General features: G+C 36.3%; 1 protein-coding gene across 13 annotated transcripts in view; it reads right to left on the reverse strand.

Moving 5' to 3' along the window:
• Positions 1 to 27,941, reverse strand: part of SPEN (spen family transcriptional repressor) — an 87,444-nt gene that overhangs the window by 41,619 nt on the left and 17,884 nt on the right. For 5 of the 13 annotated variants that reach the window (XM_070260906.1, XM_070260905.1, XM_023635705.2 and 2 more), the window contains 2 exons: positions 16,272 to 16,592; positions 12,714 to 13,190 (listed from right to left, as the gene is read on the reverse strand). In XM_070260906.1, coding sequence (XP_070117007.1) covers positions 12,714 to 13,190; positions 16,272 to 16,471 — 677 coding nt within the window. In that variant the 5' untranslated portion in view covers positions 16,472 to 16,592. Of the gene's footprint in view, positions 1 to 79; positions 236 to 12,713; positions 13,191 to 15,008; positions 16,593 to 27,941 lie in introns of those variants that run through there. The other 8 variants (XM_070260911.1, XM_070260910.1, XM_070260912.1 and 5 more) reach the window with 3 other exon arrangements.

The following is a 27,941-nucleotide window of genomic DNA, read 5'->3' on the forward strand; positions in this document are numbered from 1 at the left end:
CTCCCCACCAGGAAGCCTAAAGTCATCTACTGTTTGATGCACTTGTTTATTTACTTATAAATGACTTCAAATTACTCACTACGAAACTCCAGCGTAAAGTGGTACAGTCGTTTTGCTTAAACAACTCCTCTGCAGTTTCTTCCAGTGGAAACAAACACAAAGCTACAGTCCAAACTGCTCCAACCACCATGACACAGCACATTCAGGAGGTTAGTCTGCCCCTCCACCAAGCACTGAAAATAACATCCAAGAATCTTGGAACTCTCCAGTTTTGGTCATATAAATCATGTCTAGAAGCAACACGGGTGTCTATTAAATGTGTGTCTTATTCTAATTCCAACACTAGAATTCCACTGTATATTAACAGACATATTTTAAACCTCTATCAAAAGTATTAGCCATCACATAAAAATTTATCTTCAGGTTAAGATTTTTTTTAATTAAAAAAGATTACTCTGGTTAAAATGATTTAATTTTCCTCTTAGGGGATTAAACTAATTTATTTAGGGGCTTAGATATTAAAGTTTTCAACAGCTGAAACATTCTCTTGGTCACTCTGGAAATCAACAGGTATTTTAGCCTGACCAATACCAAATTTGTTAAAGTAGTTCAGTCAATACTTTAGGCTTAAGAGTCCCAAGAGCCTTTTCCATTAACCCATAATTTAAAAAAGATAGAAGGGTCCTGAGAATTTAAAAAAAGAAAGAAAAATAACGGATGCTATTCTTCTTTAAGCAAAATGGAAAGCACTTAACTAAATGGATGTACAAATTATTTCATGATGTTATATCTTGATACAACTTGGTTCTAGAACAGTGCTGTCCAACAGAAATTTAATAGAAGCCAAAAATATAATTTAAATTTTTTAAGTAGCTATGCTTTAAAAAGTAAAAAGAAATAGGTGAATTTTAATAATGTATTTTATTTAATGTAAAATACTCAAGATATTTCAACATGCACTTAACATAAAAATTAATACATTTTTGCTATGTGTTCAAAATTCAGTGTCTATTTTTTTAAATAGTTCTACTGAGATATAATTTAACACCATAAAACTGACCCATTTTAAAGTGTACAATAAATGGTTTTTAGTATATTTATGGAGTTATGCAATCATCATAATGTAACTTTAGTAGCTACACATCACCCCAGAAAGAAACCTCACATCTATTCGCAGTCACTCCCCATTCTCTTCCAGCCCCAGCAACAAGCAACCACTAATCTACTTTCTGTCTCTACAAATGCACCTATTCTGGACATTTCATATAAACAGTTATATAACATGGTCTTTTGTACTGGCTTTTCACTTAGCATGTTTTTGGAGGTTTATCCATGCTATAGCATGGCTCAGTACTGGTACACAGACTAGCCAAATTTTAAGTGCTCAATAGCCCCATGTGGCTAGTGGATACAGTATGGGACAAGCTAATTCTAGAACTAAAAATATGCCCAATAAACAAGCATATCGTCCTTTAAATAAGAAACCAAATTAAAGCCATTACAATCCTTAAAGAAATGTCACTTATGAGAGGTAACGCTTTAGAGGTTTACCAACATTTAAAAATAATTGTTATAGTATATATAAAACCATTGAGAAAAACCTGTATCAGGGTGTTACCTTGATAAAGTCACTTACACTTCTCATAATTCCAGATAACTCCAACATATGAGCAAAATGATTCCTAATTGCATAAATTTCCACTTTAAAAGTACAGAGGAATTAATACAAAAAGTGGAATTCAGTTCCAGGGTACTTACCACTTTAAACTTTAAGATCTATCTTTGTTAACGATTTTTTAAAAAACCCACCATCCCTTGGTCAGGATTATATCAACAATGCACGTAAGTTTAAAAAAATTTTTTTTAATTTAATGGCATTAAGAAAAATTCAAATAGTTATTAACTAAGACAAATTCTAAAAATGTCCAACCCTATTTTATGGAGCTATATATGTTTTCCCACCTGATTCTAACAATATATGTCACTACCCTGATCTTAACATATATTTCTAATCTCCTCTTCTACACCAAGAAATGTTTTTAGAGTACGACTCTGAGATTCTTAGGAAAAACCCACTCTGTTTTACAAAGTTAATTTAAAAATATATTTCACTTACTATTTTATCTACCTGGAAAGAGTAAGTTCATTTATTGTACAAAGTGGATTTAGAAAAATGTTCTATAAAGGTGACTGTATGCAATTTCTAGCAGCAGTAAATTCTAGTAGCATATAACTTAATGAATGACTAATAATTTAAGTAAAATTACCAGAGGGTGCTCTTTCTCTGTTTTCTCACAGAAGAAGCAATCACAAAACTACTCTTTACAGATAAACGCAATCACTCAGTTTGTACTCTAAGACACAGATTTACAAAAAAAAAAAAATTAGGGGCAGGGTGCCTGTAAAGAAATCTTGGCTAACTCTGAGCTTCAGAAAATGCTAATATTTATTTTTAAATGAGAATACCACATTTTCCTTTATTTCTGTGTCTTTATTTCTTGTTCAGGGCTGGGTGAAATTATACCACGGCTTCTGAGAATGACCATAGAAAGCCTCCAAGTGAAACAACCCAAAAAGGATAATAGAGAGATCACCAAAACTGCTCTGAGTAATCTTTCACCATAAGTAAAAAAAGACGAGCTGAAGTTTCAGGCTCATTCCAAAAGTTTAAAACATAAGCAAGGTTATGGAAACTTATGTTTTCTATATAGACCTGGCATCCAGAAAGACAAAAATAAATGTACTCTTTTATTTGCGGCTTTAATATTGCTTAGTGACTTATAGGTGTTCTCTGATCAGGAATCAGGCCATGTTTAATCACTTAACCCCTTATTTCTCAAAGAGGCAAGCTAAGAAAGAGGCCCTTTATGCAGAAAGTAGCCGCGACACTAAAAACTTGCAATTTAAGCATAATACTGTTTTGGTTTTTCTTCCTATTTTGTATGTGGGATACCACGACAGCATGGCTTGATGCGATCCTGGGAACGCTGGGCTGCTGAAGCAGCGTTCGGGAACTTAACCACTGCCACCAAGCCAGCCCCAGTTTTGGGTTTTTTTTAAGAATTTGCTTCCAAGTCAAATAAGCACAACTTGGCATAGCATTTTTAATTTTAAAATTTGTTGTTTAGGACTTTAATCTGAATTATTTTGTTAATTTTTAAAACATTTAAAAATATTTACATCAAGATTAAATTGAAACACAGAAGATACCAAGTGACATGTTTACCCCAAAACCTATTTTCAGTTAAGTCCATGTGTTCTGCTTCCGCGGCCCAGGGTCTCACCTGTTCAAATCCTGGGCATGGACATGGCACCGCTGATCAAGCCACACTGAGGCGGCATCCCACATGCCACAACTAGAAGGACCCACAACTGAAAATACACAACTACGTATCAGGGGGGCTTTGGGGAGGAAAAGAAAAAATAAATAAAATCTTAAAAAAACCAAACAAACCTATTTTCATTCCTTCTACCTAACAATCAATCAAACGAAAATAAACCCCAGCACCACCCAAGTGAGAAGAACGAAAAGGAGGAAAGGAGAGACAGTTCTTTACTTCAAACAGACTAACTTAACTAAAAGCTAAGATCATGGGGAACTTTGGTCATTAACTTATTTTTTGGTAAGAAATTCTTTATCACCAAATGCAGACCATATTGTCATGTACCCAAGCAGTGTTTGATATGGCAGAAGCTGCTTTTCAAGACAGCTTCTAAAGGGCAGAAGACAAAAAGTTACAGTGAAATCAAAGGAGTAATAATGGGAAGATGTATTGAAAATAGCAGGGTTCACACCAGCTTCTAGTTTTGGGCTGGCTTCTTACTGTATCTGAACTGCATCCTCTCTAGGAGTGAACCCGGCTAACTGGCAGCCACAGCTGCTCCTCCCCGCAGCGCTGAAGCCCGCCTGCTCCCCCTTGCCTGGCCCCGCCCCCTGGACTGAGGGCCGGGCAGAAACTCTGGCAAAATAAGGAAGCCTCTGGGAGGTGGCAAGCAGCCAACTCGAACTGGATGATTCCAGTTTAGGCTGGTTTGAGTCACAAACAAGCAGTTCCTAGCTTTTTCCACAATATTCAGACACACAGGCTGCCCAGGCAGCACACAACGAGCTCTCCTGATTTACTCTCAGAGTAAAGTCTACCTTGTTCTCATTTCCCTAACATCAGGGAATCTTAAATGAAAGTACGGTGCCCATCACAGAGCAAATATGGGTTAGGCCAGCACTTATTTCTAAAACTGCCTATTCCATACAGAACCCTAATACTGACAATACCTACACCTCTCTAAAACCTTACTTAAATGCTGTACTTGACAAAAAAGGAAAACCAGAGAGGAAACTGATCTATTTATAGATCTCCATAATGGAAGCTAAGCCCACCAGAGCAATTAGAAAGCAAATACCTCCATTTTCCATATTTAGTACAAAAAAGGCTTGGCTGGTTAACATGACTCCAAAAGACTGTGTGTAGCTTACTGCCCAACAACAAACTATACAGCAGCCTAGAAAGGAATGTGTTTCAAAAATGGGGGCTCTTCAAGTGATCTCTGCAGTTTGCCTACCACTGATGGGAATGAAAAGAATACTACCAAAAATATAGATATATATGTGTCTGTCTGTCTTTGTGTGTGTGTGTGTGTGTTTACTTATTTGGTGCACTTCTCCCCAAAGCACACACTGCTAAACATTTATCCCATGCTGCTAAACAGCCCCAAAACTGCATTAAGCAGGGAATGAGCAAATGCTTATTATTTTGGAAAGTAGTAGGTATTTAAGGCAGCCACTCAAAATGAGGCAAGACAATGTGCTAAATCTAATGGCTTTCTTCAGGACTGCAGACACACTAATATGCCTGCCGTTTTTTTTTCCACCAACCCGTCTCCCTCCAAGTAGGTAACTTTTTAAAGAACTTTTAGATACCAATATCTCAAGGAGAGAGAACAGTTAATCATACAGTCCATAAAACCACTAGTTGGCTTTCACTTAATTCCATCACAAATCAGAGCTGCAAATTTCAAGATAAAAATTGCATTTAATAGCTGGAAAGGTCCCCGGCAATGAATACATTTTATTCTTAACATTGATCTTTTAGCAAAACATTTTGAATTCTCAGATAATTTCAACTATCTAAAAAAGTAAAACTGAGGGCTGGCCCCGTGGCTGAGTGGTTACGTTCGCACGCTCCGCTGCAGGCGGCCCAGTGTTTCGTTGGTTTGAATCCTGGACGCGGACATGGCACTGCTCATCAGACCACGCTGAGGCAGCGTCCCACATGCCACAACTAGAAGGACCCACAACGAAGAATATACAACTGTGTACCGGGGGGCTTTGGGGAGAAAAAGGAAAAAAATAAAATCTTTAAAAAAAAGAAAATGCATTTAAAAAAAAAAAAGTAAAACTGAGGCAGAAGGACAAAACAGGCAAATAATGGTTGTGAAAGCCAGAAAAAATCTGCTATTTAAAATGAAATTTATGGTATTTTACTTAGGTTTAAATAAGAGTGCAGATATTTTCATTTTAAATGAAAATAGGGGCAAAAGATAAAGTAAGAAACATCCCTCCTTAAAAAGGTGGGGGGAGGGGGCAGCCCCATGGCGGAGTGGTTAAGTTCGTGCACTCTGCTTCGGGGGCCCAGGGTTTCACCAGTTCAGATCCCAGGCATGGACATGGTACCACTAGTCAGGCTGTACTGAGGCGGTGTCCCACACAGCACAGCCAGAGGCACTCACAACTAGAATATACAACTATGTCCTGGGGGGCTTTGGGGAGAAGAAGAAAAAAAAAAAAAGAAAAGAAAAGGAACATCCCTCGTAAGAATGTTTATTATTCTTGACTTTGGCTTCTTAAAGTCTTAGAGAAACCTTTAGTGGTCCTCTTTGAAAGTTCTCTGAATGCTCCCAAAACATATACTTCACTTGTTATCCCCAATATCAATGAACATCTAATCGCTGATTTTCACATTTTAGTTAGTATCATGTATGTTTCAGTGGTCTCTGAGCACAGGTATCTTCTCTTTATACACTCAAAGAACAAAAAAATCCCATTTCAATTAAAGTGATTCATCTCAAACAGGTATAAACAGAGTAGCAAAGAGGAGAAAGTTGGTATTATGCGATAAAACCTACTTAATTTCTACTCTCATTTCAATCCTATGCAGCTACAAACATAGTTTCTAGTCACCCATTTCTGAAGTACGGTTTAATTTCAGTTATGTCATTTTCTCTGAGGTTAAAAGACATTATTTTTAGTGATATACAAACTATTTTGGCCCCACAAAATACATCTGAGAATAAGGAATCACAGTGCAACAAAACAAAATTTTATCTCCAACTGCGTCCAGAAATTATCTCCCTATTCATTATAGGGAAGAACACTTTTGGTGATGAGAATTCAGACAAAAGTCTTTATGATTAAACATTGCAACAATTACCAAAAAATTGCTAATAATATTAACTCCTTTAACACTTTAAGAAACTGACTTTTACTTCATGTGTGTATTAAAACTGCTGCCATATCTGACAGTTTCCAGCATAAAATATGTATCATAACAAACTGTACACCCAGGTAATGAAATGAGCATATCTTCCCCCAATCAACATTCTAAATAAGCATACTTGTAAAATCAGAGGAATGGAAGGTACACTATCACTATCACTTTGATACCTGCAACGCTACCATTCCCAATGGTTTCTTTCTCACCTTTTCACTCTCATCCATGTTCTTTCACAAGGCTGCAAGATGACATCAATTTTGAACTGTCTACATGAACATGAAAAGAAATTATCTCTCATAACTAAAATAAATGAACTGCAAAACTTCCTCATGAAATCTTACACAAAAGGATACTGGAATAAAATTCTCCCTCTAGGAAACTGTAACCTATAACATCTAGATTGTTCGGAAAATGATTAAAAGAACTGGTCTTTATAGGGGAAAAAAAGCTTCCTATCAGATTAGGGATTTTCATGCTAACACTTTTTTAGTTAAAAAGGTCACATTCCTTTTAACTATATCTGTTGTAAAAATCCAGAATTTGTTGAATATTCTAATTACTGTTTAACTATAATTCAGGTAAATTAATCTTAAATTAACTAACATTAGAAAAAAATGAGTGGGGCTGTAGACAACTTGATATAATTTACTCAACATATATAATTTAAAAGAAATATACATGGAGCCAGCCCCATAGCCGAGTGGTTGGGTCTGCACACTCCGCTTCGGTGGCCTAGGTTTTCACAAGTTCAAATCCTGGGCACGGATATGGCACGGCTCATGAGGCCATGCTGGGTCAGCATCCCACATGCCACAGCTCGAAGGATCCACAACTAAAAATACACAACTACGTACTGGGGGGCTTTGGGGAGAAAAAGGAAAAATAAAATCTTAAAAAAAAAGAAAGAAAGAAAAGAAATATACAAACAAGTTCTACAAATATCTAGCAATAAGAAATATTTTTCAGGGACTGGCCCCGTGGCCCAGTGGTTAAGTTCGCGCACTCCACTTCTGCGGTTCCGGGTTTCGCTGGTTTGGATCCTGCGCGGACATGGCACCGCTTGTCAGGCCACGTTGAGGTGGCGTCTCACGTGCCACAACTAAAAGGACCCACAACTAAAATATACAACTATGTACTAGGGGGATTTGGGGAGAAAAAGCAGAAAGAAAGAAAAAAAGAAGATTGGCAATAGTTGTTAGCTCAGGTGCCAATCTTAAAAAAAAAAAAGAAAAACAATATTTTTCATTTCTCTTTCAATAAAAAGTAAATTATGCTAATGAAAAGCTAATACACTGGACAAGAGAGGTACATAAAGCATGCCTCTCTTCCTTTCCTGTCCCCAAGATTCTTCATTATATCTTTCAACTTATGACAATTAAAAAGAAATTCTAATAATGTAATAACTATATGAGGAAAATTTCATCAAATACATTTTTAAAATCAACTTATTACAGTTTTTAAAATCTATCTACGAAAGATTGCTCTAAAATTCTAATTTCTCCTAACAGCTAACTAAGCACAATTTAAGGCCACATGGCTTACTGAAAGCCAGAGACAAGAGACAATGAGATGTCACCCACTACAGTTATTTTCATATAGTTATCTTTCTTATTACTACATTCATTTTAAGAATTTCCGTCTAAATGTCTTTTTTTGTGGCTAGAAAGAAAAAAAGTCTGTAGTTACCTGACATCATCTTTAAACAAACCAACAGGGTTCAAAGGAAAAGGAAAAGGCTGACTACCAGCCCAAAAATTTTTAAGAGGGCAGAAGATGGGGCTGCTTTTGGTAAAGCTGGAAAAGATACACGTAGCCATAGACACACAGATTAATTTAATTACAAGCTAACTCTTAATTAGACACATGTAGATTTTTCTGTTTTGGATTAGCCATAGCCAGTGTTTAATTAAAACTGACTCTATTCTTGAGACTTCATACAACCTGCTACCTTATTCCATAAATTTAATGCACAAAAAAAGCACTATTCGTTAAATAAATAGATGGCTAAATGTAAACTCCAAAGTTAACTTTAGCCTAAAAAGAGATTTCGGGAAGTAACCTATTGAAGGGGAGGGGATGGAACAAGAAAAGTTTTGGATTATCCAACTCTCAACTTCCTCCCATTACCCTTTCATCCATTTTCCCCCCATTCATTCAGTAAACCTTTATATGCTGTAGAACCCAGGGCTAACTGCAGCTATGAAGGTGCCAGAATGTCTTCTCAGCAACCTGCTGAAGTTTACGGACCATTTTTCAGAATAATGTTTCTAAAGGCAAAAAGTAAAATAAATAGGGATAAAAAGGAAACCAATTATATTGACACACTAATTAAAATGTTTCAATTTCGGTGATACAGTAATGTATGCCTTTATTAACATTAAACAATACCTAATGCTGAGTTTTAATAACTATTTCCCAGTAATGATGACTATAAGCCCAATTTTGAGATATGTGCAACTATAATAATAATAAATTGCTTATGGATTTATATTGGTAACAAAGTAACTCATACTGTTAATACTACTGGTTTTTTGTTGCCTATTTTCATAATGGGAGGCAACACAATTTCAGTTATAGGTTAGTAAAAAGATGTAATTTTTTTCCCCCATGCAAGTTCAGGGACCTTGAGCCAGTCCAACTGTCTCTGGTGGTAATCAAAGTAAACAATGGGGAAACAAAACTCAGTCAAAACTACTTTAAGATGTTAGGAAAGTTTATGAATTAATTTAACTGCAAATTATTCAATTCCTTTAGCCTATATTTAAAAAATTCTTAAAACGCGATAGAAAAAACACCCAATGAGAGGAAACTATAGAAAGAAAGCATGTTCAACTTCAAGGAAGGGCTTTTAAAATAAATGCTTTTGTGGAATTTGTGTATTTAAATTTTTCTGTTGAAAGGAAAAGTGATTCCCTAAATGACCATTACAGAGAAAGAAAGAAATACAGCAGCACAGGGCTGCACATAGGAAAGTTTACTAAGACCCAGTTCTGGGGCTGGCCCCGTGGCTGAGTCGTTAAGATCGCATGCTTTGCTTCGGTGGCCCAGGGTTTCGCTGGTTCGGATCCTGGGTGCGGACGTTGCACCGCTCATCAAGTCACGCTGAGGCAGCATCCCACATGCCACAACTAGAATGACCGACAACTAAAAATATACAACTATGTAGTGGGGGGCTTTGGGGAGAAAAAGGAAAAACAAAATCTTTAAAATAAAAAACAAAAACCAACCCAGTTCTCACTAGTTGAATACTGTGAATACTAAGCCTATCATTTATAAGGACTTCACAACTAGACTGCCATTAATCCCATGTTTACTCATTTGAAATGCACTGCTAGGAATCTGTTCACTAAAGCTGTAACAATTAAGGGCGATAGAGGGTGATTAATTTCCCAGTCAGCCATGCAGACAGAATAGAAACTTGTTTCTATAGATAAAACCAAGCTATATTTTGTCTACTATAAGATGCTAATTTTAAACATTTTTTAAAGGACTTAGAATGTCAGTTTCACAATCATAAAGTTTTAAAGATACAAAAAAGAACTTATTTCTTCCAAAAGGAAACTGAACATTCTGAATCCAAATATCATCTCATAATACTACACGTGGAAGTCAATATAATTATAGAGGACATCTGATAAGGGAGATTGAACCCAGGGATAATGGATACGCTCTGAATACCAAATGATTTTATTTCTGTGTACTTGCTTCAATCACAATATAATGATCACATCTTTTACCTATTTACATCAATTTTGCTTTACTTTTCCTGTAAACTAAGAACTGTGTCTATGTATTTCAACTATTTGTTGAACATGACTCTGAGAAAGACAATATACTAGACTCTGCAGTGTGCATGAAGGAAGACCTGGTCCTATTCCTACAGGATAGCATCAAAATGCTGATTATTCAGTCAAATCTCCAAAAAGTTCATTCTGTTTTTCATAAATCAACATAATCTGATTCTTAATACAATGTCTCTCCCACGTGTGCCACGTTAGGCACTCTCACAGTCCAAGTTTTCCTTGTCCAAGCTATAGAAATAGCCTCCTAACCGGAATCTCTCTCCTATTCCAAGTCACCAGATGCCTTTCTAAAGCACAGATATCAACAAGCTATCTCCCTTCTCAAAATCCTTCAATGGCTCATTTCTGCATCAAGAATAAAACCCAAAATCATTAGCGTGGTCAAGTCATCCTAAATTATTTGCTGTTCTCAAAACATTCTTCCATCCACTTGTATCTCTTCAAGTTGTTCCTCCTGCTCACAATGTTCCCTGTCTAGCCTAAAACTCATCTCTTCTTGCTCAAGTCCTACATATCCTTCATAGCTCAAAATCATAAAAATCTCCAGCTCCAAGTATGAATCTGGTAGCTGACAGAAGAGGAAATACCCTCTACAACTGTAATTTAGTGCCACCGTAGATGTTCTAAGCTCAGCCTGCATTTGTGGGAGTTATCTTTTTGACTGTAAATAGTCAGAAGCATACAACTGTTTCTTTTGATTATATAAACAGGAATTAGCTCTGTTAAATTCCACCAGATCACCTCTGGGTTCAAGCTTTTGAGTCTACAATGCTAAGGACCAGATCCCAAACCACTGTTAACTCCCACTAAAGTACAATACCATCCTGAAGGCCTTGTATCGTGTTTCTCCTCTAACTTCAATGCCTCCATAATTAGTTGGCTCTTCAAAAAATTTTGAGCCAGTGGGATGTAGTGGCATCCCTTTAAAAAGGGAGGTTTGGGGGAAATGACTAAAACCTGAATATCTTAGACAATTCTATGTAGGAAAAAGTGGAACAGAACAAGATTTTATAATCAGTTTATAGAATTCAAATGAATCTTGTCAATCATTTATCTCAACAATATACCAAATGAAATCAAGAGAAGTTAAGGATTTTCATTCATGTCACAGAGCTGCAAGCTGGAGACAGAACCTAACTCTCCTGATTTCCTAAAACTAAGTGCTTGTTTCATCATAATATGCTACATCTTCCAGAATGTTTGAATTACATCTAGACAGATAATAGATGTATAAAATGTTTCCATTTATTATTTTGAATTAGAAAATTTAAGAGACCTAAAAGGAATCATTCGCAAATTACACAATCATTCACTTTTCTTAAATTAATTCTAAGCAGGCAACACTAAAAGAAGAATAACTAATCTGGGCATTGTAATCAGGTCAAAGGATTTGTATCCTGTAAATTTAAAATATATATCATCTAAATTTAAAACTAGGATATCTGGGATTAACAGGTTGAATAACAATAACTGGAAATGGGAAATGCTCAAAGATTATCAACATCTAAAGTAGTAATAATAAGAACTAGAAATTATTAAAGGCAGTATTTATATAACGTATATGGGTATCAAGATAAGCACTTTACACACATTTTTTCATTTAATCTTCAAAATAACTTTATGAAGTATGGTTCTTATAAAACATGAGAAGCTGAGGCCTAGAAAGTTTAAGTAACTTGTCCAAGATTATAAAAGTAGTAAAGCATACCATCTACCTAGATCTATGATTTCAAAACCCATATACCTAACTTCTAAGCTATTTTCTGTTAAGATTACCTTCAATTTATTATTTTCGTCTTTAGAATAAAACTCTTCCGTAAAAAAAAAAAATTTCAACTAATGAAATTCGCTTACTCAGGCTTAGTGAACAGCAAAGTTAGAACCTGCATTTAAAGAAAGTTTTTCTACTTGAGTCTATAAACTGGCTACCACACCTTGATGCTAAAATTAGTTAAAATGTGTTCATAAGTTGATTTAGTCGTTGATAATAAGTGTCAACAACATATTTCACCAGTACGTCTTTAATCAAACAGCTTTTACGAACTTTCAACCAAAATAATAGAAGTTATTATACATGTAAGAAATTAAAAATTTCAAAGAGATGCCACATTTTCAGTGGCACAGATTCGTTTCACACAGCTGCAGTTACCACTTTTCTTCCTAGTTGGCAGTTTCAATATTGAGCATCTGGAGGATGACGCAGTATCTGCAGATCATCACTTAGTTTCAAGTACTTGACAGAATGGTTAATTCAATGGCCGCAGGCTAATCAAAGTTTCTTCACTCATTAAATACATGATCCAAGATTAGTTTCTTTTAAATATATTACTATGCTAAAAATCATTATCACTGATGGTGCAGAAATTGTGACAATTTATTCAACAGCTCGTCTGTGATAACAAAAGGCTGTTAAACCTACCTGTCACTGCTGGTACTACTGCTGCTGCTGATTGAATCACTACTGGAGGATCTACTCCTAGAGCCGCTGCCGCTAGGGGACCTTGTGGGTCTAGACGCTTGGCTAGCCAGCCTCTGAGGAGACTGATTTCTAGACTGGGATGAATGTGGTGACCGACTCCTGCTGTGCTGGTAATTCCGCTCTGGCCTTCTGCCTCGGACCTCCCGGGTAATATCATCCCTGTAGATATCCCTGTGTACCACACTGGGCAGTGTAAACTGCTCCCGAGCCCTAGGTTCGTATCGGGGGTCATGAGCATCAAAACGGTTTGGACTTCGACTCCGAGAAGTATAATAGAGCCCATGTTGTAAAGTCCGTTCTCGAGGATCTCTATAGTAATCCTGATCGTAATGTCTTGTCCGATCAAATCCTCCCGTCCCCCGTTCATGGTGTCCATAGGCACTATGTTCATAAGCACGCTCCCTGTTATCTGAAGCCCTGCATTTAGGAGGGGGGAAAAATATTTAATCAATCAGAAAGGGGCAAGCAAAACTAAAAGCAAGTCATGCAAACATTCACTTCAGCATTGTCTTTTGTCTTTGCAACTGGTCATTTTCTGAACAGCATAAACCTACTTAGTAAGCAAACACTAACAAGCTTAACATTTTACTTGACTCCAGAGACTATTTTCACAGCTGAGCAATCATAGTCTTAATTGTAGACTGGGCTTTCATGACTAGTGTTCTGCCAATCAGTTGCTCTTTTTTTTTAGGGATTTTCTGACTTATATACAGAAATATACAAATGCCACCTCCTTTTCATTTTTAAGTTTAATGGAACAAGAAGAGACTGTCATTTTAATATCAAAGTTTTCTATACTTTCATCTGATTAAAATATATGCCAAACTTTTATTTTCTTTGCAAATTTATTTTAAGCAAAATTTCCATGATACATTTTAACATAGACATGAAAGCCCTATTGAAATGCATGTCCCAGCAGCAGGAGGGCATTTTCAAAGTTCAGAAAAATATTTAAATAACTTTTTCTCACTAACTTTCAACTTGCTGAGTAATTATAAAAATTACTAGGTTATGTAAATTGCTGTGCCCAATCAACTTTAATAATAAAAAGAACCTTAAAGAGACAAGCAAACAAACAAAAAACACTTAGGATATCAAAATATTGGGTTGCCACATGCTATTCTATGGTAAATTTTATTAATTAAAGAACAAAGGTTATTTTATCTCCTTGTGCTACCAAATTGCACAGAATTTTTAAAACACCTCTTCCATGATTCAATTTGTTAATGTTTGATCTTAATGGTTATAGGAAATATGTTCTCTTAGGTTTTAGCTATTCTCAAGTTGCCTATCATAAAATTAGGCAACTTCAGGAACTGTAAGGTACTCTAAGGTTGCTATTAACAATGATTTAACTTAAAAAATATTTCCATAGGACATGAATATTTGTCAGCCTTAGCATACCTGCAATTATGCGTTATTAAAAACCAATTCTAATCCTATAAAGAAATCTTAAGTTCTCTAGTTTTGCGGAGACCAGAACTCATTTCCTGAGTTCCCAAAAGATCATTTCACTTGAATTTCAAGTTGAGGTTGAGTTTCTTCTCAACCTTATCTTTGGATCTGTTTTCTATCAAAAGAGATTAAGAAATCATGAAAGATATAGAAGAATTACAATCTCTCCAAAGAAGAATACCTAGCAAAAATCTTACAACTAACACAATGTCCCCAATATGTGCCTAGATCCCAAATATCTCCAACTAATCTTCATCTTCACTCACCATTTCACTTATTAGCAACCACACCTTCCTAGGCTATTTTTGCTTTTCGCTGCTACTATGAAAAGCAACTGGCATGGCAAAAAAAAATCTTTCCTAATTAAATGTATTAAATGACTTTCTCCTTTCACTACATTTCTGGAATTTGGATAGATTACTTCAATGTCTAACAAACAAGAGGGTTTCCTTTGGTACTTAAGAGAAAATTTCATAAATAATTCAATTAGCACCTTATCAAATGTTAATCAGTGAAAGCTGTTATTAATGATATAACAGAAGCAACAGGCAATAGTTCTAGGAGAATTACTGCTACAGCTGATATTTTATAAATACGCCAAGTTCTTATCCATTAGGAAAATACAGAAGGCAGGCACAAGAGCTAGCAGAGCTGAAATCTAACAACTATTCTCTGATTCATCTATTAGTACTAAATACTTCTAGAGTTAGTGAGGAAAAAAGAGAAAGTGTGACTTGGGTTAGGAGAGGGGCTAATATACACAGGTCAGGACATACCAACCTTTTCCAACTGTGGAAACACGACCTATAATCCCAATTAAATCTAGGGAGAGAATTGTGAACATAACTTCCCCAATTTTGGCCCCTCTTATGGGGGTAATCCACCTTCTTAATGGGCAAGGGTGTCAAATGATATTTAGATGAACCACAAGGAAAAAAAAAATCTTAGTGACCAGATAAAATAATTCCACTGGAAGCAAGCAGTCCCAGACAAACTGTAACTCTCAAACCCCCAGACTTCTTTCTTGAGATAGTAGACAATTATAAATTGATCCACATTCATAAAAATTTCCAGCCCTAAGTATGAATCAGGCAGCTGACAGAAGAGGAAATATCCTCTATGATTCCACCAAATGAGGAAGGCACAGTTGCTCGCCAATAGTTCACCTTTGTAGCCATCCAGCACAGTCAATTTTGATTGCTGTATCCACAACTGATCGTCACCATGTGTTCAAAGCTAAAGTACCTTTAATTGGATAGCAACTTGCTTAAGAAATAAGATAGTAATCCTCTTCCCCTGGGCTAATGGAATCTTGACTGCGTGACATCCCATACATTCCAGCAATTAGAAAAGAATGGCTATATTCCAGGTTTTAGGAACGTCCATCATCTCGATTTTTCCCCATTCCATCAAGGAGTATAATTCCAACACGGAAATTGTGTAGATCCAAAATGGAAAAATCAGACACTGACTTCACTCTTCTTCATCCAAATACACATTTCCAGGTTAAAGTATTGTTTGTAGAATCCAAGTGGTTGAATCATTATGGTCTGCTAGGTTTTTTGGTGACAATCCAATTCACTTGTACACTTGATGTGGTGAAGACTGAGAAGCAGATATCAACTTCTAAAAGAATCGGTAGGTTCTAATATTCCAGAAATATTCCATATAGTACAACCACAAAATCTGTAGCCAAATAGCTCCATCAGGTAGAAGGGATATATCCAAGGAAGGCCTTAACATTATCCAAGAGAAGGAATAATTAATTCTAGAAGACAGGTAACTCCAAAACTGATGCTGCCACACAAAATCTTCCACCACTTTATATGTCAGGAGTAAATATCCAACCAGCTGCAGGAAATATCCTCTACGATTCCATAAGATACCAGCCACTGGGATAGAAATCACTTCCGTTTCCAACCCAAAATAGGAAACATTGAGAATGCCCAAAACTTTAAATCCATCTGGGGCCCCTAAATACGAGTTTCTGTTTCTCACCATATCAAATACAAAATACCTGCCTAGAGAAACCTTGGAACTTACCCATCAAGTCTCCGCTCATAACGTCCTTCTCGTGCATGAAGTGATGGTGGGGGGCCATAAGCAGGCCCTCCACCACCTCCTCTGAACCCAGAAACCTCTCTACTACGAGATGCTATGGAAACTGTATCATCCAATCCCCGAGCAGCACTCGGAATGGTGCCTGGTTCATTATAATCCGTGCGTAGGTCTCTATCTCCCATTTTGTTGACTGAATTGTGAGCTTTCTGTGCACTTTTGATGTCCACAAAATCCACAAAGGCAGCCACTCCTCCTTCAGATCCCCTCTTGGGGAGAATTTTGACACTCTCCACGCGGCCATATCTGGAAAAGATAAAGTCAACATTATTGTTGCACAGCAATAATTTTCCAAAAACAGTTTCTGAAAATTTCTTATTTTTAGACAATTTACATTATGCATGTATGGGGGAGGGGCTGCAAAGTAACATTTAAAATGGCTTCTACACTCATGTTCTTCTTTCTTGGGGCAAGTATTTACAAATGTTTTAATCACATTATTTTATTGCTCTCATTTCTTAAATATAATAGTTACTAAACTGTCTTTTACCTTTCTACAACACTTAGCTGAAATGAATCTCTCAGAAGTTTTCAGGAATTTTTACATTCTAAAAAAAGGATCTTGAGCCTAAAATTGATCTAAGTAACCTACAAATCTTAAAAGATTATTAAAGTAAAAACTGAAACTAGAAAGTTACTTTATAAAAATTCCATCTTAATTCATTAAGTGAAAATGATCTTACTGAAAAAGAGATGAGTTGCAACACTGCTTACTTGAAGGCAAAATAAATATTTTGTGTGTCCATTTGCAAGTGACAGTCTAAAATTTTAATGAAATTTTTTGCTATTGAATTTTCTTTTTCAAGGGGTTAAAAGAAAACTTAAAATTTATAACAGGTATAATTAAAAGTGTTTTTCATTAATAAATCTGAGAAAATCTTTGATAGACCATATGTTATTTTTATTCCAAAGAAAGTTTACTATGTCTGTAAAGAAAAATTTTAAGGCACCTTTTATATTTTGAAGCATACATACAAGAAATATAATTATTTGGAATAAAATAATTCATGACTATTCTACAAATTTCACTGGGAATTAATTATATTTTATGTACTTATAATTTGGCATTTTAGAACGGCAGGAGCAGCACTTTCAAATATAGCACTCTTATTTGCTGACAATCCAAGATCATAATTTTGCACTTCCCCTGAAGAAGCTGACAGCACTATCAGAAAGCAGAACTTTTCTTCTTATATCCTCTAGTATAGTTTAAGTTATTAGCTCTCACAAGGGAAACATAATACTAAAATCCAGTTTCATCACACAACTGAACTAGAAGTAACAAAATTATTGGGTGTAAATGAACTGATGAAAGGATCTTTTTAATTTGGAAAAGAAAACTGATAATAATTGAAATAGTTCTTTTCATATAAACATTAAAAAATACCTTCCAATGTATCTGACAAAGGACTTGTATCTAGAATACAAGAAATCTTACAACTCAATCGATTTTTTTTAAATAGGCAAAACACTTCACCAAAGAAGACATACAGATGGCAAAAAAAACCAGGAAAAGATGCTCAAAATCATTAGTCATTGGGGAAATGCAAATCAAAACCACAATGAGATACCACTTCATATTCAGTAAGATAGCTATTATTTAAAGAAAAAAAAAAGAGAAGAAAGAACAAGTGTTGGCAAGGATATGGAGAAATCTGAAACCTTGTCCATAGCTCGTAGAACTGTAGAATGGTGCAGCCGCTGTGGAAAAGTTTGGCATTTTCTCAAAAAGTTAAGCAGAGAATTATCATATGACCCAGCAATTCCACGCCTAGGCATATACCTAAAAGAACTGAAAACGGGGGCTCAAATAGAAATACGTACACCAATATTATCCACAACAGCCAAAAGATGAAAACAACCCAAGTGTCCATCAAAGGATGAGTGGATAAACAAAATGTGGTATATACATACAATGGAATATAGCAGTCCCCTCCTTATTCATGGTTTCACTTTTCAGGTCAAAATTATTTGGTGTAAATGAACTGCTGAAAGGACCTTTTTAATTTGGAAAAGAAAACTGAAAAACTGAAATAGTTCCTTCCATACCAACCAGGTCAACCATGGCCCAAAAATACTACATGGAAAATTCCAGAAATAAACAATTCCTAAGTTTTAAATCGCATGTGCCATTCTGAGTAGTGTGATGAAATCTCGCTCCCTTCTGCTTGGGAGGTGGTGAATCAGCCCTCTGCCTAGCACATACATGCTGTACATGCTACCTATATGCCCGTTAGTCATTTAGCAGCCATCTCAGTTATCAGACCAACTGTCTCTGCATCACAGTGCTTGTGTTCAAGTAACTCTTATTTTACTTCACAATGGCCCCAAAGCACAAGAATAGTGATGCTGGCAATTTGGATATGCCAAAGCAAAGTCGTAAAGTGCTTCCTTTAAGTGAAAAGGTATAAGTTCTTATTAGGGGGTCGGCCCGTGGCCAAGTGGTTAAGTTCGTGTGCTCCACTTCAGCGGCCCAGGGTTTCGCCAGTTCAAATTCTGGGTGCAGACACGGCCCCATGCTGAGGCGGCATCCCGCATGCCACAACTAGAAGGACCCACAACTAAAAATACACAACTATGTACTAGGGGGCTTTGGGAGACAAAGAAAAAAAGAAACAGAAAATGATCAATAAGTATAAACAGAAAGCAAAGAGCAAATGAACACACCATAAGGAAGAAAAAGGCCTGGGGCCGGCCGGGTGGCACAGCGGTTAGTTAAGTGCGCACGTTCCGCTTCTCCGTGGCCAGCAGTTCACCACTTTGGATTCCAGGTGCGGACATGGCACCATTTGACAAGCCATGTTGTGGTAGGCGTCCCACATATAAAGTAGAGGAAGATGGGCACGGATGTTAGCTCAGGGCCAGTCTTCCTCAGCAAAAAGAGGAGGATTGGCAGTAGTTAGCCCAGGGCTAATCTTACTCAAAAAAATAAAAAATTAAATAATTTTTTTAAAAAAGGAATAAAAAGGCCTAAAAGATGAATATTAAGGCTTGGTTGGGCTACCTATAATACTAAAGACAATAAATGTTTGTGTCTGTTTGTTTTTTATGTTAAAAATCACTCCTCTTTCGAACTCAGTGGGGTCATAAATATATCCATTACAACCACCACACCATCTGAAATAACGCAGTAACATCAACACTTATACTACCTTTTCATAGCAAGAATTTTTACAAAGGAATTACTAACTTATAAATCAACGCACTTGATCTTATATTTAGATCAAAAGACTGGTTTCATCTCTGTGTCAGACCTTTATTTTATTTCCTATATCAGTGACTGAAAATCCTTCAAGTATACCAAAAGGCAGAATCCCTAGAAACTTAAATACTACATTATAATAGCACTTAAATCAGAGCTGGCCACATTTTCCTATATAATCACAGGTCAAACTTTTTAAAAATTTTATTATGATAAAATACAACATAAAACTAGCTATTTTAACCATTTTTAACTGTATAATTCCAATCTTAAAATTAATCAAAGCTATTGCTTGTCATCAACATAAGAGAGGTAGATATTAAAGCTACCTCATTCACAATTACTGACACCTCCATATGTCAACACATTAAATACAGTGTAAAACTCAGAATCATATACTTAGATTGCAAAACTGCAATTTGGACATAACCAAATAAAATGGCAAGATCTGTAAAATGTCATGTCTCATTATAACAGTTAAAGTAAGTTAAAACCAAAACTAAAACTTAAGTTTTAACAGTTACTTACAATGATAAAGACAAATTTATATCATTAGCATGACAATGATAAATTAAAAGTTAATGGTTTACTCAATCCAAGATAAATATCAAAAATTGATATAAACACAGAGAAAACAGGGAGAAAATATTTGCAAATTATTTATCTGATAAGGAGCTCCTACAACTCAACAATGAAAAAGACATAATGCAATTTAAAAGTGGGCAAAGAGGGCCAGCCCAGTGGCCGAGTGGTTGAGTTCACGCCCTCTGCTTCGGCAGCCTGGGGTTTCGCCAGTTTGAATCCTGGGCGCGGACATGGCACTGCTCGCTGAGCCACGTTGAGGTGGCATCCCACATGCCACAACTAGAAGGACCCACAACTAAAAATACACAACTATCTACCGGGGGGCTTTGGGAGAAAAAGGAAAAATAAAAAATCTTAAAAAAAAAAAGTGGGCAAAGGATATAAATACACATTTCTCCAAAGAAAATATACAAATGGCCAACAAACATACGAAAATTTGCTCAGCAACATTAGTCTTTAGGGAAATACAAACCAAAACCACAATGAGATACCACTTCACACCCACTAGGATGGCTAAAATAAAAAAAGACAGATAATAACAAGTGATCACAAGGAGAAATGTAAACCCTAATGCATTGCTAGTAAGACTGTAAAATGGTGTAGCCACCGTGGCAGTTTGGCAGTTCCTTAAAATTTTTTTTCTTAAAGATTTTATTTATTTTCTTTTTCCTTTTTCTCCATAAAGCCCCTCGGTACATAGTTGTATATTCTTTGTTGTGGGTCCTTCTAGTTGTGGCATGTGGGATGATGCCTCAGCGTGGTTTGATGAGCAGTGCCATGTCCGCGCCCAGACGAAACACGGGGCCGCCTGCAGTGGAGCGCGTGAACTTAACCACTCGGCCACGGGGCAAGCCCCTCCTTAAAATGTTAAATTTAGAATTACCACATAACCCAGCGATCCCTCTCCTACTCCGAGAGAACTGAAAATGTATGTCCACATAAAAACAGGTACAGAAAGGTGCATAACAGCATTTTCATAATATCCAAAAAGTGGAAACAACTCAAATGTCCAACAACTAATGAACAGGTTTTAAAAATATTGTATGTCTGTACAATGGAATATAGTTTGGCAATAAAAAGGAAAAAGGCTCTAATACATGCTATAACATGGGTGAACCTTGAAAACATTATGCTAAGTAACAAAAGCCAGTCTCATATTATGATTTCATATACATGAAAGGTCCAAAACAGGCAAATCCACAGAACTACAAAGTAGGTTAGTGACTGCCAGGTGCTGGGGAGAAGGGAGAAAGGGGAGTGATTGCTAATGGGTATGGGGTTTCATTCTGAAGTGATAAAATGTTCTTAAATTAATGGTGATGGTTGCACAACTCTGTGAATATACTAAAAATAAGTGAATTGTACACTTTAAAAGGATGAATTTTATGCCGTATGAATTATGTCTTGATAAAACATTAAAAGATATAAAATAGTATCTGTCACTGTCCTTTAATACAAAAGATTTTATATCTCCTTTAGTCACAAGTGTCTACATTATCTCAACATGAATCAACAATATGCCACGTTTCCTCTAACTGGGCAAACCTGGAAGACATTTTCTATTTCAAGCATGCCTGACTGGGAAGATAAGTAACCCATTACTGATGACAGTCAAAACCTGCTCTTTTCATTTCATGGTGATACAGAATTCTTTCAGGAAACCTACTGTGAAATAAACATATAAAATAGACTTATAAACTATTCTTAAATAATATATTCTTCTTTTAATCACTCTTTTGAGGAAGGACGAATAATTACCAGGATGGCAAAAGACAGACTCAGAATCCCTAATGCTGGCAAGAGGCAGTCAACCACAGAGCCCTAGTCTCATTTTAGAAAAAGCTAATACCCTGATGTGTCTCCACTTGGAGAGGTGTGAGGGAAGGGAGAAAAAGAAGGGAGAGAAGGAATGATCCATAATAGTTTGCTGATTTGTGTTCTCTCTCTCCCCACCTCTCCCAAACAGACTTTATTAATTTGCTGTATAATCTTGGGTCTAGACTCTCAGCATGAGGTAAAATCCCTAAGTCATAAAGGAAAAGACCACATAAATCAAATACATAAAAACTAGAGCTCCTGAATAGCAAAATATAGTCAAAAGACAAATGGGGAAAAATACTTGCAATGCATAAGAAATAAATGATTTCGTCAATATACAAACAGTTCTTACAAATCAAGGGAGAAGACAGAGGCCCAAACAAAAAACAGGCAAAATATATGAATAGCAAGTTTTTAAAAAATACACACATACACACAATTGGTAAACAAAACAGAACAAAAACATTCAAAAAATCTGCTCAGGGGCCAGCGCCATAGTGGAGTGGTTAAAGTTCTGCTGGCGGGACTGGCCTGTGGCACAGCAATTAAGTTTGCACATTCTGCTTCAGGAGCGTGGGGTTCACAGGCTCGAATCCTGGGTGCACACATGGCACCATGTGGCAAGCCATGTTGTGGCAGGTGTCCCACGTATAAAGTAGAGGAAGATGGGCACGGATGTTAGCTCAGGGCCAGTCTTCCTCAGCAAAAAGGATTGGCAGCAGTTAGCTCAGGGCTAATCTTCCTCAAAAAAAAAAAAACAAAAAAAAGTTCCGCTGGCTCCGCTTAGGCGGCACAGGTTCACAGGTTCGGATACCAGGTGCAGACCTACTCCACTCATCAGCCATGCTGTGGAGGCATCCCACATACAGAATAGAGGAAGATTAGCACAGATGTTAGCTCAAGGCTAATCTTCCTCAAGTAAAAACAAAAAAAGGGGGGGAAGATTGGCAATGGATATGTTAGCTCAGGTCAAATCTTCCCCACCAAAAAAATCAAAATGAAACAAAAAAGCTGCTCAATTTCACTCAAAATTTTGAAAATCCAAATTTTAAAGAACAGTACCATATAACACAAAGACTTAAATTTTAACAATACATAGGTATTACTAAGAGTACAAGAAAATAGGCACTTTTCACAACACTGTCTGGGGTATAAATTAGAGAAACCTCTTAGGAAGATAATTTGATAGTATCTAGCATTGAGAACTAAGTACACATCCCCAGAAATTCTGTTCATAGGAATTTATCATATATGTATAACTGCACGTCTGCAAGCAGTGTACAGAACTGCTTAGCAACCACCATTCCACTTTCTGTCTCCATGTATCTGACTGCTCTAGCTACCTAATATAAGTAGAATCATACAATATTTGTCTTTTTGTGACTGCCTTATTTCACTTAGCATAATGTCCTCAAGGTTCATCCATGTTGTAACATGTCAGAAATTCCTTTCTTTCTAAGGCTGAATAATACTTGATTGTATGTATCCTGTTCATCCATTCACAGGTCATGGACACCAGGGTTGCTTCCATCTTTTACATATTGTGAATAATGCTGCTATGAACGTAATACTTTTTTTACACGAAAAACTACCTTTTGGTTCTAATTAGAAGGGGTTTAAGAAAACTTGAAGACTGAAGATAAGCTTAATTAAACCAATAAAACCATAATCATCTGTTTACTGAATCTGTAGTGAGTGCCTAGATTCCTATACATGAAAATTTGATGATTATAACTCTTGGGAAATGGCAATGTTTTCACTAAAGCCTTGAATGACAAAATTCTTCAGAACTATTACAGGCAGCACTACTTCAGGAAAAAAAATATATATATGTGCATTATTTTATACCAATCTAATGAGAATCTATTTACTACGTAAAATTAATTTTTAACAAAAGGATAGTGTTCAACTGATATGTCAATTTCTAAAAGATTATCCCACTATGAGGAGAAAAATTTCAAAGATTCTATAATCTTTAGATCCTACTGGTTAGATCAAATTGAAAGCCGAATCTTTTATACAATCTTAGAAAGAATTCATAATATACTTCTCAAGAGAACAGGAGGGAGAAGTCTGCAGGAATATAGATATTCATGATAACCACTAAGTTAATGTTTGGACCTTTATTTTCATAATAATTCATGAATAATTTCATAAATGTGTCTGATTTACATAGTATTTTTCTGGGAAAAGCTCAAGTATAATTGTAAATAGAATGCAAATGAGCATGATTAACTATTTCTTAAAGTAACGGCAATAAATAAAGCAGTTAGATGAAGAAAATAGGAGCAAGGCAAGCTGATCAAAAAGCAAAGGCTGGGGGGCTGGCCCAGTAGCACAGCGGTTAAGTTCACACGTTCCACTTCTCGGTGGCCCAGGGGTCACCGGTTCAGATCCCGGGTGCGGACATGGCACCGCTTGGCAAGCCATGCTGTGGTAGGCATCCCACATATAAAGTAGAGGAAGATGGGCACAGATGTGAGCTCAGGGCCAGTCTTCCTCAGCAAAAAGAGGAGGATTGGCAGATGTAAGCTTAGGGCTAATCTTCCTCAAAAAAAAAAAAAAAAAAAAAAGCAAAGGCTGGAGACAACAAAGTTGAAGTAGCAGAAGCCAAGAGACTAAAAAATAAATTAGCAAAAGTCCACATCAAGAGTCCCTGGTGTGAATGCAAAGGCCTCTTCCTACCTTGCTTAACAGGACTGTTATTTACTGTACCATTGCCGAAAGAAAATTAACTTCCAACTTTATGACTTAGTAAAATTATGATTTAAAAAAATTACTTTGGGAAATTCATGAATACTTCTAATATTTCACTTGACCAGTGACTTTTTTTATTTTTTTGAAGATTAGCCCTGAGCTAACTACTGCCAATCCTCCTCTTTTTGCTAAGGAAGACTGGCCCTGAGCTAACATCCGTGCACATCTTCCTCTACTTCATATGTGGGACGCCTACCACCGCATGGCTTTTGCCAAGTGGCGCCATGTCTGCAGCCGGGATCCGAACCTGTGAACCCGGGGGCTGCCGAGAAGCGGAACATGGGAACTTAACCGCTGCACCACTGGGCCGGCCTGACTAGTGACTTTTATCCTTATTTCGTAATATATGGTTTTTTAGACAGAACAGAATCAAGAGAAAAATGTGATCCCACCTACCTGTAATAAATATAAATTCCATATTCTTTTCATAGACCACAATGAGTATTTTTGTCAAATCTTTGAAAACTGCCTCTACTTCCAGATTAAGGAAATAGGTTCTTCTTTAACACTCTTCAATCTTAAAAGACGTTTGGATTTTTCTATTCAATCCCAATGTTTTATAAACTTTTAAGTAAACATGCTTCCCAACAAAGAACTCTGGCATGAAATTAACACCATGAAATTAAAAAATAAGTCACTAGTCTCTATGTCAATTATACCTTAAACTTATTAAATATGCAAACTTCCCCAGTCAATATTTTAATCTAATTATAATCTCTAGAACAAAAAAGCTTTTTCTACAAACAAAAAGCCTTTTAGGATGAATCCTCTCAGAAAAACGTTTTAAAAACAAATTTCCAATAAAATCGACACAAAGGAAATGAAATGTCATAACCCTGTAAGACCCAAAGCTGTGATGTAAGTTCCTTTTATACATCCACTTTTAGAATGACAAAGCAAATTTACACCAAAAAGGAATGATCTCTATCAAAAACCATTGTGGAAAGGGTTACCTACTTCATAAGAAAAAGAGAGGTGAAAATGACAAGAAATACTTATATACCTTAGATTAGTGTAAGGAAGTACATACACCATTTTAAAAAACTAACTGCAGGGGCCGGGCTGGAGGTGTGGTGGTGGAGTTCATGCACTCCACTTTGGCAGCCTGGGGTTCACGGGTCCGGATCCCAGGCACAAATCCATACATCACTGATCAAGCCACGCTGTGGTGGTGTCCCCACATACAAAATAGAGGAAGATTGAAACCGATATTAGCTCAGTGACAATCTTCCTCAAGCAAAAAGAGGAAGACTGGCAACAGACAGCTCAGGGCCAATCTTCCTCACCAAAAATAAAAAAGAAAGAAAGAAAGAAAGGGAGGAAGGAAGGAAAACAAAATTAACTGTAATGTAATTTAAAACTATTTGAAAGTTTTCATATACCACTTAAGTCTTGACCCAGGAAGGCTATTTTTGATTGATCATAACTGGTTAGCACGATGATGCATTGCAAAGTACCTGATACATCAATGTTTTGTATGATGGCTACACAGTACTTCCAGGTATTAAACTCTTTTATAATCCAACTGACAATTAACATACATACTTTTCATATCATCATAGCATTCCACTGACCTTTATGTGTTATGAAGAATGACAGCTATAACAAGATTTCTTAAACTGAAAAGACCTTAGAAATCTTATAATACAACCCACTCAATTTACAGGAGAAATTTTTTTTAAGATTGGCACCTGAGCTAAAATCTGTTGCCAATCTTTTTTTTTCTTCTTCTTCTTCTTCTCCCAAAGCTCCCCAGGACGTAGTTGTATATTCTAGTTGTGGGTCCTTCTAGGGACGCTGCCTCAGCATGGCCTGATGAGCAGCACCGTGCTCAGGATCCAAACCGGCGAAACCCAGAGCTGCCAAAGCGGAGCAGGCAAACTTAACCACTTGGCCACAGGGCCAGCTCCTATGGGCAAAATCAAATGTGCCCACTTTAGATAATAAATGTGTTACTGAAGAGTTCAAGTGTCTTACTTTATATATAGCATCACATACTAACTGAATTTTAGGAGCTCTCTAGAAACTTGAGATTTTTGCAATCTTTGTTTTCTTTGATTAAAGCTGAGCCCACCTATCTAATAGAAGTCAGTATCTATTATGGTATTTAATTCTAACTATGGATGTGCCTGAAATTTATTTCATTGAAAGAATTCAAGCTGACTAAAAGGAACAACTTTAAAAATCTAAACGTTCCATGATTTCTAGGATAAAACTGGGGAGGGGTAATGTCAAAACAGAAAAAAATCTCCACAATAAAACAGCAGTTCTAGTCATTAAGTGTACAATATGAAAAAAAGGTGGGAAAAGAATCAAGCTATTCATAGGACACTATCGTTTCGTTTTCTAGTCAAAGTTTTTTGGTGATTTTAACTTTGTCACCTCAACCTTTTTATATCAAAGCTAAAATTAGTACTTACATATGCTGCTAGCATTCTACTCTTAATAGTGTGTCTAAACCAATGGTTTGCCAAGGGCTGCTTTGAGTCTGGTGAAATCTATACAAACCCTTTCTCACAATAATACTAGTAAGTCAATAAAATAAAATCTACAAAATTACAAAGAAAACCAATCGTATTGAAATATAATAATCAAAATATCTAAAAACAGGTCCACATATGAACATACAGGAAACACAGAGGACAAAAGCCATGTTAACCACATGTATACCACAGGACAAGAATGTAATCAGGAAAATGCACACTGTGAGAAACTCTACAGAACAATCAACCTAATTTCCAACAAATTAAGTTGAAGGAGAGAGAAAGATTAAACCGATAGATTAAAAAAGACTTAAATAGGTGCTGGCCCCATGGCTGAGTGGTTAAGTTCACATGCTCTGCTTTGATGGCTCAGGGTTTCGCCAGTTTGAATCCTGGGGGCAGACATGGCACCGCTTGTCAGGCCAGGCTGAGGTGGCATCCCACGTGACACAACTAGAAACACACATAACTAAAAATACACGCCTATGTACCGGGGGGCTTTGGGAGAAAAAGGAAAAATAAAATCTTTAAAAAAAATTTTAAAAACTTAAATAGTCCAAATGTCCATCGATAAGTAAATAAACAAAGTGTGGTATCTTGACTGTGGTGGTGGTGATTAAGAGGACACCTACATTTTTCAAAATTCAACAAATTCTATACCGAAAATAGGTACGTTATATGCAAATTGTACCTAATTTAAAAATATATATATATATATCATCAATCACAATTTATGTACATATTTAGAGC

Source organism: Equus caballus, chromosome 2, assembly GCF_041296265.1.
Source record: "Equus caballus isolate H_3958 breed thoroughbred chromosome 2, TB-T2T, whole genome shotgun sequence".
NCBI lineage: Eukaryota > Metazoa > Chordata > Mammalia > Perissodactyla > Equidae > Equus > Equus caballus.